The sequence below is a fragment of the Sciurus carolinensis genome, chromosome 16, assembly GCF_902686445.1.
Source record: "Sciurus carolinensis chromosome 16, mSciCar1.2, whole genome shotgun sequence".
In the NCBI taxonomy this organism is placed as follows: Eukaryota; Metazoa; Chordata; class Mammalia; order Rodentia; family Sciuridae; genus Sciurus; species Sciurus carolinensis.
The window spans coordinates 18657825-18677275 of record NC_062228.1 but is presented as its reverse complement, the minus strand read 5'-3'; the positions used below and the strand labels follow the sequence as shown (position 1 = coordinate 18677275).

The window sequence follows — 19451 nt, the reverse complement described above, 5'->3', positions numbered from 1 at the left end:
CAGTTATATTTTAACACGATGGTTGAAAACCTTCTACTTGGTGGCAGAGTACTGTCCTTTTAACTCTAACATGTGATACAGATGCTGAGGTGGGACCAGCAAGCTCCGTGAAGCCCCAGGTCTCCCCCTCTCAACACCAGGGTACCTGTGAGGACTGCTTGCTTTCCACAGTATGAGAGGTTTACTTCAGTCTGATTCATATCCATGTTCCCAGTGCCTAGCATAGAGTAAGCACTTGGTGAATATTGCCAGTGGATAGATGGATGAATGGATGGATGAAGGGCAGGAGGGTGGGTGGATAGATGGATGGATGAATGGATGGATGAAGGGCAGGAGGGTGGGTAGATAGATGGATGGATGAAGGGCAGGAGGGTGGGTGGGTGGATGGATGGATAGATGAAGTATGGGTGAGTATGTGAATGGATGGAGGGAAGGTGGGTGGGTGGGTAGATGGATGGAGAGAGAGTGGGTGGCTGATGGGCAGGCGGATGGATGGATGGATGAAGGGCAGGAGGGCGGGTGGATAGATGGATGGATGAATGGATGGATGAAGGGCAGGAGGGTGGGTGGATAGATGGATGGATGGATGGATGGATGAAGGGTTGCAGGTCGATGAATGGATGAGTGGATGATTAAGTAGATGTTGAGTGATGCCTAGGTAGATAAGTGCAAGCGAGGGTGGATAATGTGTTAGCTGACTAAATTGATGGAGGGTTGGTGAATAAGTGGAGGACTTCATGTTCCATTCTTCCTTTCCACCATAATCTGCCCACTTCTAGTGCCACAAATGGACCTCCACATGGTATTAGTGGACTTATTGTGGAGATGCATCCCCATTGTAGGAAGGATCCTAAACACCAGGTACCTTTTCCTCACCCCAATGATGGAGCATTCAACTGCCTTCCAGGTGACATCCCACAGCCTCACCCTGGGAGTATGTCCCCTTTCCCAAGCTCCAGGAACACCACCCCTCTCTCTGTTTCTGCCCCTGCTCCTCTCTCCTTCTCCTGATCTTGTTCTGCTGGTCCATCCTTCAAGACACAACCCTCTGTTTCCTCCTTTCTGAGAAGTCCCTGACCCACCCGCAACCCTCCTTCCTTCCATCTTTTGGTGACTAGAGGGTGGATATGAGAAAGTGAGCTGAGAAGTCACGCAACAGAGCAAGAGAGAAGACTCAGACCCGTTCAAGCCAACAAGCCCTGCCCCCGCCTGTCCCCTGCCTCAGCCCCTCTGCCAGCCCATGGAGACTGGAGCCCTCCAGTGGTGAGCAGAGGGAAGATGGCGCCCGCAAGATGTTCCTCTCCCTTCCCTCCCTCAAGGCATGGCCCCACCCTGAAGACTTCGGCAAGGGGGAAGAAGTGCCCTGCCAACGCCAGATTCGCCAGTGGAGTGGACCTGTGATAAATGTCCTCAGAATCGTTGTGACAGGAGCCATCAGTCAGATCTGAGTCCTTGTCTGCCCTCTCCTCTCACCAGCCTTTTGGAGAGGGAGGGCAAGATTGGCAGCTTAAAGATGTTGACTCGGCACCACAGTGTCTCCATATCCGGCTGTCCCTTTGTTACTGCCTTTCAGGTAGCTTGGGGCTGCAAAAAAGCACTTCTCTGTACCCAGAGAGGGCAACTGTGGAGCCACCTGCATGCTATTCTCAGCAAGGACGTGGCGGCGGGTTCTGCCTCGGTGTCCCTACCCTGCCTCTTCTCTGGCTTCCCTGGACTTCAGCCTATTTCCCTTCATGGTTCCCGCACCCCCTCCCCATCCTCCTAGACCCACCACCCAGTGTGGAAAGAGAACTGGTCAAAAATAAGTGCCTGTTCAGACAGAGGGCAAGGAACATGACCAAGGTCACACCAGTGAGTGAGTGGTGAGACCAGGAATAGAACTGGCTCCTCACGCCCCGCCCCCACACCCCGCAGTGATAACAGTAGGTTCCCCGCCACCCCATCAAGTATTCAGGAGCTCAGAGCTGGGGTTAGAGGAGACTGGGCCCAGTCCCCACACTATGCCGGACACAGATCAGAGAAAGACTCAGATGAGCACACTCGATGACATCGCAGAGTGCCTCAGCTCCATTTTGTGGTGCCCTGAGCAGGCTTCAGAGATAAACCTAGCAGTGTTCTTATTCCACAGATGGGGATCCAAGGCCTCCCCACAGGCTTCATGGGTCACAGCTGGGCCAGGCAGCAGGCAGCTCTGGTGGCTCTGAACTTCTGGTCCAGGGCTGGGACTATTGGTTCAGAAGTCCTAAAGGACCCAGCTTGGGCTGTGGGGATCCAGTCTGGCTGCCTTCCCCTCTGTGTGGATGCCATTGTCACGGCCCCTTACAGATGAGGATGACTTTAAGGAGGCCACATAGCCTCTCTGAGGCTGTTTCCTTACCTATTAAGTGGGGACCCCTCCCAGGCCATCACAAGGATTAAATGAGATAATATAGTGCATGAAAAGGACCTAATATGGCACAGGACACACAGTAGGTACTCAGAAGATGGTAAGTACTGCTAGAATGTGGGAGAAGACAGCATCTCAGAGAAGAACGTACATCTTGAGTAGGGTTTCCATTTGATCATGGCATCTCTGTATAGGCTGCTTGGGAAGAAAATCCAGGATGGAGACAAAGCTTGCCTCATCCTCTGTCCTTGCTGCAGCTGGTACAGGGGACCAGGGAGGGAGGGGCCGGGAAGGGAGGCAGTCAACATGTTACCTCCCTACATATTTATCTTGTTGGTAAAATGGGCCCTGGATTTCGAAATTGGAAGAGTTTCCCTCATAATTTGAAGTAGTACCTTCCTCTGCAGGTCGCGGTGACTGGGAGATTAATTTCCCAACCGGCCACGCAGGCAGTGCCTGCACCAACTGGCTTCTTTCAGGCACGGACGAAGCCTTCTCTGCCCTCCTGGTAATGAGCCCACAGCTGCCAGAGGAGGGTGGTCTCTCATCTGTTGCAGAGGGAGGTGAGGGAGGGGCATCTTCAAGGTGACCCCGTGGGCTGGCATCTGGCAGGGGCAGGTTCTGCATGCTGTGTGGGACAGACAGACAGAAACACACACACACACACACACACACACACACACACACACACACACACACACATGTGCATGCCTAGGTTTGCAATCTGTCACCCACAGACCTCTCGACCTGCTACCTAGTAGCATGTCCACTCAGGATCATGGTGTGACCAGTGCATCCCAGACCACAGCAGCACCTGGGGTCAGAATAGAACAGGCTGGAGCCCCACGGGGAGCAAGATCCTGTTCCACAGCAGTGTAGACCCCACACACTCTGACCCTGGTGTCTCTGCCCTTGGCTCTGAAGGTGAGGGACTACATGATAGAGAGAAGAGCATAGCCATTGGACCAGGAGTGATAGCATGGTGGACTGTGTCAGGCTGGATGAGTGGTGGCCAGAAGCTCCATTTTGTGACCAGCTCTAGGCAGTTAAAGTCATGGCATGGAGTGTCGTGATGAAAAGGATGCTGAAGCTGTCTTCTGAGCCAAACCAGAAAGAGAACCATGGTTGATTAGTAATGTCTGCCATTGGCATTGACAGGAAATAGTGGCAAGCATGCTATAGATTATCTAGCCAAGGACTAGACTGCTCCTAAATTGAAGTCAGACAAGACAATTGAAGCTGACCCCTTTCACCTGTGAGAAAGAGATGGAGGGGAGCTTCATCTTTCATCTGCAAATCTTGAAAAATGGAAAACATTAGCTTACAGTAACTGATAACCAATGAAATAAAAATGGAAAGTTGGCACTTCATCCAAAACTCAAGCTGTCACAATCAACCAAAAACTAGAGAAACTGAATTCTATGCTAATGGTAAAATAGACACAGAGTCAACTAAACTCTGTCATCCAACAAATGCCTGGCACCTGGCTAGGTGATGCAGTCTTGTTGAATAAGTCAGGAGAGTTGGAATACCTGCCTTCATGGAGCTAACAGTCTAGTAAGGTGGATTGGGAGCCCAAGGACAATATAAACAAGTAAAACAATAAATCAACAGAATGTCCAGTGGTTGTAATAAGTGCCATTTGGAGAAAGCACATGGGCTGACATGATATAATGTCAATCAGGGCAACCTCTGCATCAGTCAGCTTTACGTTACTGTGATAAAATACCTGAGGCTTTTATGAAGAAGGAAGGTTTGTTGAGCTCACAGTTTTGAAGGTTCAACATCCAAATGGCATGGGTCAAATTGATGAGGACTTCCCCTTGACAGCATCATGTTGTGGTATAGATGACAATGGTGAGGAATGAGTGTTGGAACAAAACTCATACAGCGGGCTGGGGATATAGTTCAGTTGGTAGAGTGCTTGCCTAGCAAGCACAAGGCCCTGGGTTCAATCCCCAGCCCTGCAAAAACAAAACAAAACAAAACAAAACAAAAAACTCATACATCTCCAGCCGCAGCAAGAAGAGAAGTGGCCAGGATCCCACAATCCCTTTGGAGATCACACCGCCAATGACTCAGGGACCTCCCATAAGGTCCAAAATCTCCATTTCCTGCCCATAACACCACCCCAGGACCAAGCCTTTACAGATGGACATTTGGGGGCACTCAACATCCCCCTGTAGCCATCTCTGAGGAGGTAATTTAAAAGGAAATATCTACAGCATGAGAAAGAGGCAACCATGCACCAGGTACCTTTGCGATGATTATGCTAACACTATCATGAATGTTAATGTAAACATTTTGGTACGGACATTTGTTTTCATTTTTCTTGGAATATACCTAAGAGGGCAATTGCAGGATCATATGGTATTGTGATTTGAGACCTCACAAAGCAGCTGCTTCATTTTACATTTCTGCTAACAGTGCACAAAAGTTCCAATTTCTCCACACCCCCACTTGGCATTAACTATTTTTTAATTATAGCCAACCTAGTGAGTGTGAAGTGCTACCTCATTATGGCTTTGATTTGCATTTCCCTGATGGCCAGTGACATTAAGCATCTTTTCATGTGATTATTGACCAGTTGCTGTCTCTAGAGAAATTGCCTATTCAGATCTTTTGCCTATTTTCTAATGAAGTTATCTTTTTATTATTGGAATAGTAACCATCTTTACATATTGCAGCTATCAGTACCTTATGAGACATATGAGTCACAACTATTTTCTCCCATTCTATATGTTGTTTTTTCACTTTTTGATGGTGTCCCTTGATGCACAAAAGTTTTGTTATGTTTATAATGCTTTTATTGTCAGATCCAAGAATCACTTGCCATATCCAAATTCCTGAAGTCATGTATTACTGGATTCCATTTACTAGCATTTTGATGAGAATTTTTATGTCAATATTTAAAAGAAATATTGGTCTGTGATTTTCTTTTCTTGTAATATCTTTGGTATCAAGGTAATGCTAACTGGCCAATAGAATGAGTTGATATGTGTTCTCACCTCTACTATATTTAAGAAAAGTTTATGAATAAGTTTATTGGCTTATTTCTTTTTTTAATTTTTTAGTTGTGATAAAATATATGCAACATAAAGTTTACATTTTAAGTATGCCTTGGAGTGGCAGTACCTTCACCTTGTTGCACAACCATCACCAGTATGCATCTCCAGAACATTTTTTTTTCTGTCTTCCCAAACTGAAATCCTGTACCTATTAAAGTTACTATTTCTTCTTTAAACCTTTGGTAGAATTCACCAGTAAAGCCATCTGGTCCTGGATTTGTATATGTGGAAATTTTTTTTATTATTAATTCAATCCTTTTACTAGTTGCATTAGTCAGCTTTCTGTTGCTGTGACAAAATACCTGAGAAAAACCACTTAAAGGAAGAATGATTTATTTTGGTTCATGATTTCAGAGGTTTCCATCCTTGGTCACTTGGCCCATCACTCTGGGCCTGTGGAGACATGGTCGAGCAGATCTGCTCATCTTATGGTGCCCAGGAAGCAGAGAGAGAAAGAGAGAGAGAGCACAAGTACCTAGAGCCAGGGAAAAAATATACTCTTCAAGGCACACCCCAGTGACCTACTTCCTCCTACGAGGCCCCGCCTCCTAGAATTTCTGCCCCCTCCCAATAGTGCCATCATCTGGGAACCAAGCTTTCAACACACAAGCTTTGAGGGAACATTTAAGATTTAAAACATAACAGTAGACAGTTCTATTCAGATTTTCTGTCTCTTCTTGAGTCCATTTGCTTCATCTTGTATATTTCTAGGAATTTTTTCATTTCACACAATTTATCCCATTTGTGGGCATTTAATTGTTCATAGTATTCCTTGATAACTCTTATTTCTGTAAGGTCTGTAGTAATGCTCCCTCTTTCATTTGATTTTAGTAATTTGAATCTTCTCTCCTCTCCTTCTCCTTCATCATCCCAGCTGAAGTCTAGTCTGTTTTGTTAATATTTCAAAGAAACAACTTCTGGTTTCATTGAGTTTCTCTGATTTTTTCACTGTCTGTTCACTAATTTCTACTATAATCTTTATTTGCTTCATTCTTCTTGCTTAGGATTTATTTTATTCTTCTTTTTCCAGTATCCTGGGGTTGAAAGTTATTTGTTGATTTGAGATCTTTTTTCTTTTATTGTAGACATTTTACAGCTGTAAGTTTCCCTCTAAAAACTGCTTTGCCTCTATGTCCCAAGTTTTAGTATGATACATCTTCATTTTATCTCATCTCAAATTAATTTTAAATTTCCCTTATGATTTTTCTCTTTAACTATTTGTTATTTATTAGTATATTGTTTAATAGCTACATATTTGTGAATTTCACAAATTTCTGTTATTAATTTCTAATTTCACTTCATTGTAATTAGAGAATATACTTTGTAGAATTTCAATCATTTTGAATCTATTGGGGCTCATTTATGGCCTAGCATATGGTGAATTCTGGAAAACACTCCACTTGTGCTTGAGAAGAATGTATATTCTGCTGGTGGTGGTGGAGCGTCCTAGAGATCTCTGTGAGGGTTAATGGCGTATAGTGGTATTCAAGTCTTATATTTTCTTTTTGATCTCCTACCTATTTTTTCCTGATAATATCATAGCCACTCCAACTTTCTTATCATTATATTTTTATAGTATGTATTTTTCCATTTTTTTACTTTTAACTTTCATTCCCAAGTGAGACTTCTATAGAGAGTGCATACTTAGCTCTTGTTTTTTGGCTCAGACTGGAGATATCTGCCTGTTGATTGTTTAATTACCTCACTTTTAACATTATTATTGATACAGTTGGATTTATATCAGCTATTTTACCTATTGTCTGGTATATATGTCATGTCTTTTTTGGTTCCTCTATTTTTCCTTTTTGCTTTTAATGAATATTTTTCTCAAGTAATATTTTCATTCCTTTAATGATTTTTTTTCACTCTATGTGTTTGGGCTATGTTCTTAGTGGTTGCTTCAGGGCTTACCACGTGCATCCTCATTTATCAGAATCTACTTCCTATTTATACAAACAATTCCAGCAGGATGAAGTTACTCCCGTATGCTTCTCTTCTTTCTTCCTGCTTCTTGTGCTATTATTCTTAGGCACTAGAAAGCTTCCTACCCACCTCCTTAGAGTTTAGTAGGGAGACCAAGACCCAGAGAGGTCTGGTTCAGTCAGGCTGAGGTGACTGAGGGTGATGTCTCAGTGACTAAGGGTGAGTCATTTAACATCTTTGAGTCTCAGTGTCCTCACCTATAAATGGGGAGAATTGGATAGTCCAGAGATGAATTGAGGTCTTAGCACTGAGCCTATACAGAGTAGGGGGTCTGAAAGCTGGCCTGTGTGTGGCCCTCAAGGAACCCCGGGAACCTACTTACACTGGCATTCTCTGTCAGAGCTGATGCAGCTGGCATCCCGCCACACCCTGGGGCATATGCCCCAAGCTTGGATCTCAGACAAGGATAACATATTGGCTCAGCCCCTCCCAATCCAGGTCAGTAGGCTGCAGAAGCCACCGGCAAGGGCCATAACTGCCCACAAGGCACATTCCTAGCCCCAGCTTAGATGCTGTGCCTGCTGTGGGCTGAGTGTGGCTGAGACTTTAGAGGAAAGTGCTGGGAAGGGACGGAAAGGGAGCGGAGCAATCACAGCTGAATGTCCAACCCCTCCGCTTGGCAAATGGACAAACCCTCCCCTGGGATAGAAAGCCCTTCTACAGCCACCCAGCAGGTCACCACCCAAACTCTGCTTGATTCCCCTGAGGCAGGCCAAGGCCTCCCTACCGTCACCCCATCCAGACTCATCTAGAGCCACTCATGCATGTGTTGGGCACTTTTGCTTTGCCCAGCCCTGGGGCTGAGCTTGAGGACACAGAGTGATCCAGTGCAAGACCGGGAAGCCAGGCATGATTCTGCATAATGCCTGCTGTGATCCCATGCAACAGGGCCTCAGACTTGGGCTCTGGGAGGACAGGCAAGGGGACCCCTCAGAACAGGGCCCAGGAATGATCTGCCCCCCGCCCCCATGCTTGCCCCTGTCCCTGAGGTTCAATCACTGTCTGAAGCCATAGACTTGGCAGGCAGCCTAAGTTAGGGTTCACCCAGGGCAGGAGTCACTAGAGAGGAGTTAGCACTGGACTTTGAAGCCACTTCTGGCTTCTGGCTTGGCTGTGCCATGAGTAACTGGGTGGCTGAGGGCTGGTCTACTGCCCCCACTGAGCCTCAGTCCACCCATCTATGAAAAGGGAGAAGTGAATTGGAGGGAATCACTAACGAGGCGTAGCTGCCTCTGAGCAGTGCAGCTGCTGCCTGTGGCTACTCCTGCTGATTCTGACCTCTTCTGGCGCTCCAGCCCCTAAGACCATCATCTAATCACGGTGGGAGGACAGTCACCACTGTTCCCAGGAGCTTCCTTCCGCAGGGCTCTCAGGGACCCAGCTGTTAGTCCTAAAGGAGGTTCCAGCCCCATCCCCTTGTTCCCCACACCACACCCCTCCCCGGAAGTCCCCTCCAGCCCTGTGCCCTGCCTGGAACGCCTCCCCCTGCCTCCCCTGAGCTAGCCTGCTCTCACCCCTCCAAGATCACCTCCTCTAGGAAACCTTCCCTGACCTGGGCCACCCCCTGACATATCTAGGTACTGCAGTCACAGGCCTGCCTGAGGCCAGCAGAGTCTGTCCTGAAACTCTGCCCACCTTGTGTATCCCCTGCCCCTTCCCAAGACCTGGGTAAATTCTCCTTGAACCTTCCATCTCATTTCTAGGTGGACTACAGACCTTGTCCATTGCTGGGAGTCATGGGTTCGAGTCTTAGCTCTGCCACTCAGTTTCTGAGTGCCCTCAAACAAGTCCATTGCCCTCTCTGTTTCCTTTTTCCTGTCTGAGAAGTTGAGCTTCAGGGACAGAGACTTCAGAGGAGAAGGAGGGCAGTCAGCCCCCCACTACCAGAGGCTCCTGCAGCCAGTGGGGTGAGGCACCGTTTCCCTCCCCGCTAGCAGGAGCCACCAGGATAGAACCCCAGGACGGACCCCAGACTAGCTAACTTTGATTTAGGAATCAATAACTCGCAGGGCAGCAGCGGGGCAGGGGAAGGTGTGGCAGGCCTGGGCTCAGCGTCCTTTCCCTCTGTCCACAGTAGCACGATACAACCGCACCAGCTACTTCTACCCCACGTTCTCGGAGAGCTCGGAGCACAGCCACCTGCTCGTGTCTCCCGTGCTGGTGGCGAGTGCCGTCATCGGGGTGGTCATCATCCTCTCCTGCATCACCATCATCGTGGGCAGCATCCGTAGGGACAGGCAGAACCGGCTCCAGCGTCACCGCCACCGCCACCACCGCCACCATCACCACCATCGCCGCCGACACCGGCACCGGCACCGAGAATACGAGCCTGGCTACGGTGAGCGACTGACCTTGGGCCCTGCGGCCGCCAGGCGTCCAGGGGGCCACAGCTCTGCCCGGGTGGCGCGGAGTGGTCAGAGAAGGAATCCTAGAGGTCCTGGTCCACCAGGAAGCGCTCCCGGCGCCCACCATCCTGTTCTCCTTGGCGTGGGAAACCCAGAGGGAGGCCAAATGGATCCCGCCTGATGGAGAGAGGGATGGGGGCTGCGTGGGGGGACCGATCGATTGGGAGGGGCATGAGGGGTCATGGGTCGAGAAGGGGTCTGTGGATGGACGGGTGGAGGGGAGGGATGGATAAGTGGGTGGACGGAAGGACAAATGAACGGGACACCTGAGGGTTGGGTAGACGACGGGATTGAACGCGACGCTTGAGTGGAGAGATGGACAGTCAGGGATGGGTGGAGCGGGTGGGTGAGTAAGTATGTGCTGAAGTGGATGCGGGAATAGATAGAATGAATGACAAGGGAACAAGGTCCCAGAGGGCCTGTGAGGTGCCACTAGAACCGAGTCCGGCGTCTCAACCATGAGAATCACTCTTAAAGAGAGTCGTTGGCTAACCCTTGGAGGACTAGACCCAGAAGTGTCCATGTGGCCAGAATGCAGCCATCTGACACCCTCTCATTCCTGGCAGGGAGCAGTTGTCTGACATCGGCAGGAAGGAACTCAGTTGCATTCAGTTCTCAGACAGTTTTCACTGGCGGGGAAAAACCAGACCTCTCCCCACGGGAGCTGCACTGGGGTCTCCTGGGGCCTCTGTCTGGTGTCTGAGGCCACCCAAATTTCTCCAGTAAAGAAAAGCAGACCTGGACCCTGGGCTGCAGAACTGACCTGAGCCTCCTGGGACCTGGAGCCATAGCAGGACCTAAGGTCCTTTCCCCTTCAGGGCAGGAAGGGCCTGGGGAAAGAATGGAGGGGAAAGTGTTTTGTTTTGTTTATTTTTTGCAGTCCTGGGGATTGAACCCAGGGCCTCACACATGCAAGGCAAGCACTCTACCCCAGAGATCCATCTCCAGCTCTTTTTATCTTTAGAGGGCCTCACTAAGTTGCCAGGCTGACCTAGAACTTGTGATCCTCCTAGCTCAGCCTCCTGGGTAGCTGGGGCCAGAGGCCCATTCCACCACACCTTGCTAGAAAAGTTTTTAAATGGATAGCATTGAATCCGACGAACCTGGGCCTCGGCAGCCTCCCTCTGATGATCCAGAAGGAATGAGACATTTCCATTTTCTTTCCACTGAGTTAATTGGCTAGGGAAGGAGCCTCCTTTAGCAATAAGAGAGGCTGGAAGCCAGCAAGCAGAGGGAGGCTGGAAGCCCTGGCGATGGGCCAGGAGCACCTCCCTGTGTGCTGGACACATCCTATGCAGAATCTCATTGTGCACATTTCTCACAGTGGTCCCGGGGTGGCTACTTTTTATTGTCACCTCAATTTACAGATCAGGAATTGAAGCTACAGCAGTTAAGTAATGGGCCTAGAATCACCCAGGCTGCAAGAGGTAGATCCAAGACTTGAGCCCAGGCACTCTGACCTGGAAGCCCTTGGGCTGACCACCGCACAGCAAGCCTGGGAGGCTGGGCAGTCTCAGCCCCTGGGGGCGTCAGCACTCGGGGAGATGCCAGTGGAGTCACCCTGGGAACACACGAGGACCCAGCAGACACGCCCACAGCCAGGAGGACTTCCGAGCTGGCTGTTGATCTTTGGGAGAAGAGTGGGGGCCAGATCTTAGGCAAGACCCAGAGGGAAAGTGGCCACAAGGGAAGGAAGACAGCTGGTAACCAGGGATGAAGACGAAAGAGGCCAGCCCGCCTGCTTGAAATTCAGCCGGCCAGTTCCCCCAAGTCCCGAGGAGCCAAGGGTGCCCCAAGAGGACCAGCCAGAAGCACCGACTAGATCAGATGGGCCTGTCCCCCTCTGGCACCAACAGCCTGATCCTGACCCTGGGGAGGCCGGGCTCCTGCCCAGAGCATCTCTATCTCCTTCAAACCCAGGTACCATCCTCAGCCACCCCACGCCCCAGGAAGGAGCCTGGCAGACCCAGGACAGCCCCCCTGCCCCTCACCCTCAGTACCCGCTGCTCCTCTCCAAGGACCAGCCAGCTCCGTCCAATCTCGGCCCCTTGTGCAGACGCTGCCCTCTGCCGACTGCTGTTCCCCAGCTTCCCACCCGACCAAAACCCTTTAGGCCCAGCTCAGATGCCACCTCCCTGAGGAAGCATCTCCAGCCCCTCCTTGCCCCTACCAGAGTCGAATCGTAACCCCCTTCTCTGTACTCCCTTGGCACTGTACCCACACCTCCGTCAGTGCCTCGGTCATGGGGTGACTGTGTGGCATTCATGACAGCAGGGCCTGCGTGTGGCTCACCCCACCCAGGTCCAGGACCTGGCACTGGGCCCAGCCCAGAAGTTCTCCATGGGCAACGGAAGGCGCCACCTCACTTCATCCTCCCAGCAAGCTAGGAAAGCAGGCTAGGGGCCCACCGGAGTTTCCAACTGAGAGGGCTAAGAGGTCAGCCTGGGCCTGGAGGCCAGACCCTCATGAGCAAGGTCCCAGCTCTGACCCTCAGAGCAGTCAGAGTGACTGGAGGTCACAGGCACGCCAAGCTCAGGGCCAGGCCTTTGACCTACAGCAGTGCCCCACACTACCTCCCTGCCCTGCTTCTGTTCTCTGGCTCTGGCACCTCCCTGGGGCCTGGGCAAGGGGTCCGAAGGTGCTGCTGCCCCACCCCTTTCTCCAGCCTTCTGGAGAGTATGCAGGGGCTGCTGGGAAGCTCCAGAGGACGCCAGGGTAAGGGGACATGCACAGTGAGCCCCTGCGGGGAGAAGGCAAACGCAGAGAGCATCAGAGGGCCCCTGCCTTCCCTGTGGGGGCCTCCCATCTCCCAGACATTCCCCCTGCTTTGGAGACCAAAGCCCTCCAGGTCAGTCCCTGCCCCTCTGGTTGCTGCTTCTCGGACTTTTCTGTGGATTTCTCTCTTCTGCCGCTTACGTGTTAGAGCCCAACCCTTTTCCCCCGTCCTCTCCCTACACCCACTAGCGGCTTCATCTCCTCCCTGCAGTTGCCTCCAGCTCCTCCTCCCAGGTCCCTAGTCACCCCTCCATGGGGGCTCACAGGCACCAGATTCAGTATCAAATCATCTTCCACTTTTTACTGTGCACCCTGGGGAAAGTTGCCTAACCTCTCTGTGTCTACAAAATGCTTGCACAGGGAGCCAGCTCAAAAAGTGATTGTAAAGACTGTCTAAGAGCTACTCTGGTTAATAAGTCCATGCTCCATAAATGTTAACTATTTTCATTATTTCTCCTTCCAAGAAAACCTGCTCACAGACCACCCGCTCCCACCTGCCCATCCACCAGCCTGGTCTCCCAGGGACCCAAAGGGACTGGACATGACTACTCCCATCCTCTGCTTAGCACCACTCAGTGGCTCCTCATGGTCCTCAGGACAGTGTCTGCCTTCTGCTGCCCACAGGGCCTTTCTGCAGTCTGGCCAGACAGAGAGGAGCCAAACAATGACAGAGGAGAGAGAAGAAAAGATTGTGTTTCATAAGATGGAAAGATCTAGAGCACTAAGTGGTGGCTGCCTCTGTCTCCTCTGACTTCGCCTCTCAGCCTCTGCATCTGATAGAAAGTGTGGGTGTTTGTGGGTGCAAGATCTCCTCCTTCCCTCTCCAGGAACCTGTCGAGGGAGGGTAACCCAGGACTGGGTTAAATAATGAACTGAGGTATTTCTTAATTTTGGTGAAAAGGGGCCATAGAAAGATTTCGCCTTCCATGAGGTAGAAAGTGGGTCTTCCAGAGGCCTGACCTATTTGCACCTGTGCTAACTTGGAAGTCAGGAGAGATGGAGGATAAGAAAGGACTGAGGACTGGTTTCTCCTAGCTGTTCCTCAGGTACTCTGCTCAGCCGAATGTCTAGGATTGAAGTTGGTCACCTCAAAATTGAGGGCTGAGCTGGGAGAGCAGCTCAGGGCAGCCTTAGTTTCCCCAAGATGCTTAGATTCTGAGAGGACCAAGAGACAGCGGCCCAGGAAGAGGGGATCAGCAGCAGTTTGCTTGGGCCCTACCAGCTCTCAGGGCTCCGCTTCTGTCTAGGAAACAGCCCCAGCTCCCTAGGGATGGCTGCATAGCAGCTGCAGCCTCACACCCTGCGGGTGGAACCCTGCCCTGATCCCAAGACCTTTCCCAGCACGGAAAGGACATGGGGCCTCTGGAGCCCAGGGGTCCTGGTTCGCCCTATTGTCTCGTGCTTTGATCTTTCCTGAATTTCTTCCCAAACTCCTTCCAAAACTTCCATCTTTCAGCTGCTCCCCCGAAGGGAAACACATCTCAGTTTAGTTCCTTTTTTTTTTTTAACAGCATATGATGTTGGGCTCATTTTTTCCTAGCACAAAAGTAATATGTGATCATTACAGAAAACCTTAAAAATATAGACAATATAAAGAAGGAAATAAGGTCATGATCTTGCCATCTGGACAGAGCCATGGATAATGAACACGTTCAGAATATTGGCCTCTAAGAGCTTTCTCCATATCCATAAATCATCCTGGAATTCAACCTGCAGATGTGGTTTCATATAGAGGTCTTTCCGCTCCTCTTGAATCAAGAGTGGGAAAGAAGTCTCTGGGGTGCCACAGGCTGCATGGATTCCGTCTCCCTACTTTATTGAGTATGTGACCCTGAGCCTCAGCTTCCCAGTCTGTAGAATGGGCACAATGCCAAGCCCCGCTCCTCAAGGGAAGGAGTCTCCAGGAGCCCTTGGGGCTGGGGAGACTGCATGTTTCAACCATCTTGGCAGCTCCCAGGTCTAGACCTGCCAGAAACTTCTCAGATGAGGAACCAAGACATTCAGCTGCCTTCTGGCCCTGCCATTCAATGTGTGACCTCAAGCAAGTCACCTGGCCTCTCTGAACCTCAGCTGCGGGATGAGACTTGTGCTCCAGCAGCACTCACTAAGCAGTGTCTAAGAAAATGACGTTCTGTGGTCAAATGCTGGATGAGCACAGCTAACTGCAAGTCTTAGCTGCAGGACTTTTCAGTGCTAATGTGTGGTTTAAAAACAACAAACAAAACAAAGGAGAATGAGGTTTGTGTAATCACCTGATCCATTACAGAAGCCCCCCCTTCCCCGGGACGCCTAGGGGAGGGGAGGCTGACCCCAGAGCCTCTGCAGCCCTCATTCCTGGCCCCCTCCTCCCCGGTTCATGCCCGAGCCTGACCTCACTACCCACAGCTCCCTGTTTACAACACACTCCTTTTCTCACCCTCCTTGTGCCTCAGCCGTTCAGTTCCGGGCCTGCGGCCTGCCGTCTTCCCCAGGCTAATCCCAGAGGATACTCAGCGCTGGCAGCCCCTCCTCCAGGAAGTCCGCCCCCACCTCCCAATCGGTCAGGCCTGTCTCTTCTCCCACAGCCCCTGGACTAACTGTCAAAGGTCATGACATGCTACCCAGTTCTTAGCTGTCCCTGGGACAGGGTAGGCTCTCCTTCCTCCCTGTGACCCCATGTCCAGCACAGAGACGGCACTCACGTGCTTGGGCTGTTGCTGGGTGGATGGAGGTAGCTGTACTGGTGAGGGGATGGTCAGATGGGGGAAGCAGAGCCTCAGTGGCCTCAGGCAGAGGACAGTCCTTGGCACTGGCCTGAGGCTCAGGCTCTGGTCTGTTCCCTGCAGTGTCGGACGGGCACACGTATAGCCGTTCCAGCCGCAGGATGCGATCCACCTGCAGCCCTGCAGAGGACTGGCCCCCGCCCTTGGACATCAGCTCTGATGGGGACGTGGATGCTACGGTGCTCAGGGAGCTGTACCCAGATTCTCCGCCAGGGTAAGGAGCCCACATGGGGGAGGGGCATGTGGGAGGGTGGGGCTCTGAACACCAAGGAAAATAGCAACACCTCTCGGCATGTGACACAGATGCAGCAAGCATCTCAGTGAGCACGGTCATCTCCCTACCCCTCCTAACCAAGTAGGTCCCCTTGAGGCAAGGTGTGACTCAGCAGATGTCACCAGGATGCACCAAGAAGGAGACAAGCTGGGCTCCTTCAGATTGATGATCAGGGAGAGGAGAGGGGTGCCCTCGTGGTCTGGGAGACAACAGCTATCCTGAGCCCACTGGGGTTGTGCTCCTCCAGGTGTCTCCCCAGGGAGTTAGACCAGGGTCCACAGGATCAATTTCCCCTTAGGAAGAAAAATCTATTTAGCTCCCTCAGTGGCTGCAGGCTTGGCCAGCCCCCGGAAGGCTTTGGTGTGCATGTGGTCAATCCTGTCTTCCCTGTCATGTCCCTCCTCTTTCCCACCCTGCCCCCACTCCTGCCCCCGCTGCCTGCCTCGCTTTTCCTAGGCACTAACCCCAACCAGCCTGGCAAGGCGGGGACACTCAGCCAGGTGCCCCTTTTGCCTGAGATAAAGCCAGCTCAGGGAGAGCTCCACCTCTCTCGGACCCCAGACAAGTTTCCTGTGCAGCACAATGGCCTGTCCTTCAGATGAGCCACACTGGACAGAGGTCTCCTTGGGGCCCAGTTCCTGATCGCTGGGGCCCAGCTGGCCTTTCCCCACATAGGCCAAAGCCACTGAGCTCCCTGGGGGAAGGAAATGTGCGTATCCTTGGGCACAGCCTCTGGAGTAGGACTCTGCCTAACCCTGGGTCACGCCCCAGCTATCCACCGTGTCCTCTTCCCACCCAGTCAATCAGGTTTACTCACCCCGTCTACAGACAAGGACATGGGCCCTAGAGCCTGAGGGAGAAAGTCATGCCCACTGCTCCTGAGGAACCCAGGGAATGTGGCAGAGAAAAGAGGGGAGGCTGGACAGGGGGCCTGCTGGACTTTGGGCCTCTGCTCTTAAGATGGGGGGTCCAGGCTCTAGCTCCTTAGCAGCTCCAAATCCTGAATCACCTCAGTCAGGGTGGGGGTCCTGGTGTCCCCCCTGCACTCAGGCACTCGGGTCCTGTCCAGGGGAGTTCTTCTCTAAGGGCCTTGAGTCCTCTCCTCCCAGCCACCACAGGCAGAGCCGCCTCCTACACAGCTAGCACATGAAGAAGGGAGAGGGGTCACAGCCTCCATTAGTTCCCTGCTTGGGGACCCTCAGGCCCTGGGCAGCCTCCCCCTCCCCTCCCCCAGGGGCACCGGGTGCTGTTCGCCTTGTACTCCTGAGCTCAGAGGTCCCCTAAAGCTAGAAGCCAGCTGTGGAGTGACTTGAGCTGCTCCTACCCAGCCCTACCCACATGGGCACCCTGCCCGGAATCCTTCCAGGCAACTCTTGTTCTAAGGAATCTGAATCCCAGAGAAGGGAGTCCCCAAAGGACAGGAGCCCTGAGTCAGGTCCAAAGCCCAGGTCTCAGGGGTACGGGGGCGCCCCTCCCCAGTGGGGTCTCACTGGAGCCAGCATGGATGAGGCCCAATCTGGTCCACGTCCGCCACTTCAGATTAGGGAGAGACCCCACCCCCACCCCAAGACCTCAGGTTCAGCAGAGCCCTGAGGCAGCCTCTTCTTTTGTAGCTATGAGGAGTGTGTGGGGCCAGGGGCCACTCAGCTGTATGTCCCCACGGACGCCCCGCCGCCCTACTCGCTGACAGACTCCTGTCCCACGCTGAATGGCACCCTCCACTCAGGCAGCAGCCGCAGCCCCGGCGGACACCAGCAGGAGCAGAGGAGCCGGGGCCAGGGTGGCCTCCGCACCATCTCCATGGACACACTGCCCCCTTACGAGGCTGTGTGTGGACCCGGTTCCCCATCAGGTCTGCTGCCATTGCCCGGACTGGAACCAGGGCCAAGGAACTCACAAGGCTCACCCACCCCGACCCGAGCCCCAGCCTCTGGTCCTGAGAGGATTGTGTAAGTGACCCAACCCAACAGGTCCAATAGGTCCCTCCAGGCTGAGTCACATCCTTGTGGCATACACGGCCACCCACACACACGCTCACACACACGCCCCAATATGTACCACACACACACACATATATACACACGGCTACACACACACACATACACTGACATACCCCATGTGCACCTATAGACGTGCTCCACATGTGTGTGGACCTGTGTGCACACATGGGGGACCCCCACACCCCCACAGAACCTTCTGGCAGAGGTTTCATTAAAAATGAATGAAGCTCTCTGACCTCCTGTCTCCTCCTCCCCAGCCTGGTGGTTGCGCCTCTGTGGACAGTGCTGGGGGAGAGGGGTGAAGGAGGAAACCAGGCTTTCTCGTCCCTCTCCCCAGGCTGTGCCCAAATTGATTCTGCCTCCAGAAACCGCTCAGCCACCCCAGGGCAGCTGCCTGCCCTGACCCCTACCCCAGGGCTTGTTCTCCTGGGAGGTGGGGCAGGCCCCAGTGAGGTTCCGCTGTGTGCTGTGCCTATCTTTCAATTCCAGGGCAGATGAGCCACATCACCATCCTGCCACTTACAGGGTGGGGACACAGGACTGGGGGCTTGGGCACAACCTGGAGGCCCTTGCAGCTCACCAGGCCCCCCCTTAACCCAGGACCCTCAGTCTGGTGGTGCTAGGGGAATTCTCTGAGGAGCCCACCGCAAGCTATGGGGGTGGACAGGGCCCTTGGCAGGTGTGCAGTGGTGCAGCTGGGTCACAGTAGTTCCCAAGTCAGTCCAACCACTGCCCAGTGCTGAGGTTCTTCAAAGAAGTCCAGGTGGCCTCACCACAATGCTGCTAGGCACTACTCTGAGGAAGATAAGAGCCCCTTGTTCAGCATGTGCCCAGCCAGCCACTGTGGCCTGTGCCCAGATGGGCTGGAGCCAAACCCCAGGAGCCGGTGCTGTCATCCTGGGTGGCCGCTCACAGCTGGGAACTGAGCATCAACATACCCTGGCCTTTCTCTCCAGGGTTTTTGTGCAGGCAGAATAAAAGGGGTATGAACCCCTTAAAAACCACCATGCCACCATAAAAGGACCAGTGCCCAGCCTCGCTGCCAGGGTCCTGCCATAGGAGCTATGTGGGGTCAGCCTGGTTGTAGAAAGGCTCAGCTCTTGGCCTTTGAACCCCAGCAAGACCATGTCCATCACATAGGTGATTTCTAAACACCCAGCCTGCTGAGATCTTCAAGCATCTTTGAGGAGGTGTCCCTGCCAACATTGCCAATGGCAGGGAGCGAGCTAACCTGCCTCCCTCCCTCCCACCCTTTGTCACCCATCCTTAAACAGCAGACCCCCCGCAACCTCCTTCTCCCCACATTCCAATTCCTCCAATGAAGGGCTAAGACAATTCAGTACTCCCTTTCTTCAGCAGAGGGGTGGCAAAGATGGCAATCTTGAATTTTATTTTCTGTAGAAATAGCTTTTCTTCTGGTGCAGAGCTGAAAGGAGTCCACCCAGAGGTTTTGTCGCATCCTGCGTACCCACCCTGGAGCCCCCAGACTCCACCTGGGGGGGGACCTTGTTTACAAGCAGTTCTGTCCAACTTTGTGGTGTACTGTTTTCTAGGCAAAAATATCTGTCTGTTGTACTGTATAGCCTTCAAAATGCACCCCAGGGATGAGACTCTTAAGAAATGCATCCTGTGTCTGCAACTCTAGAGAGTGCTGGGGGAAGATTAAAATCCCTGCCTGCTCACCAGTGTTTGAGGGATGGAGCTGAACAGCTTTTCTTGTTCCTGTGGACTAGGCGCTGAATAAGCAACAATGTATCTTTTCTGTGTTCCAAATAAATACATCATATCAATAAAATGT

General features: G+C 52.1%; 1 protein-coding gene across 1 annotated transcript in view; it reads left to right on the top strand.

The window, feature by feature from the left end:
- Positions 1-19451, top strand: part of Bean1 (brain expressed associated with NEDD4 1) — a 47764-nt gene extending 28313 nt beyond the window's left edge. Inside the window, exons 4-6 of the mRNA XM_047529023.1 lie at positions 9512-9775; positions 15443-15593; positions 17267-19451. Of these exons, the coding sequence (XP_047384979.1) occupies positions 9512-9775; positions 15443-15593; positions 17267-17606 (755 nt within the window). The 3' untranslated portion in view covers positions 17607-19451. The remainder of the gene's footprint in view (positions 1-9511; positions 9776-15442; positions 15594-17266) is intronic.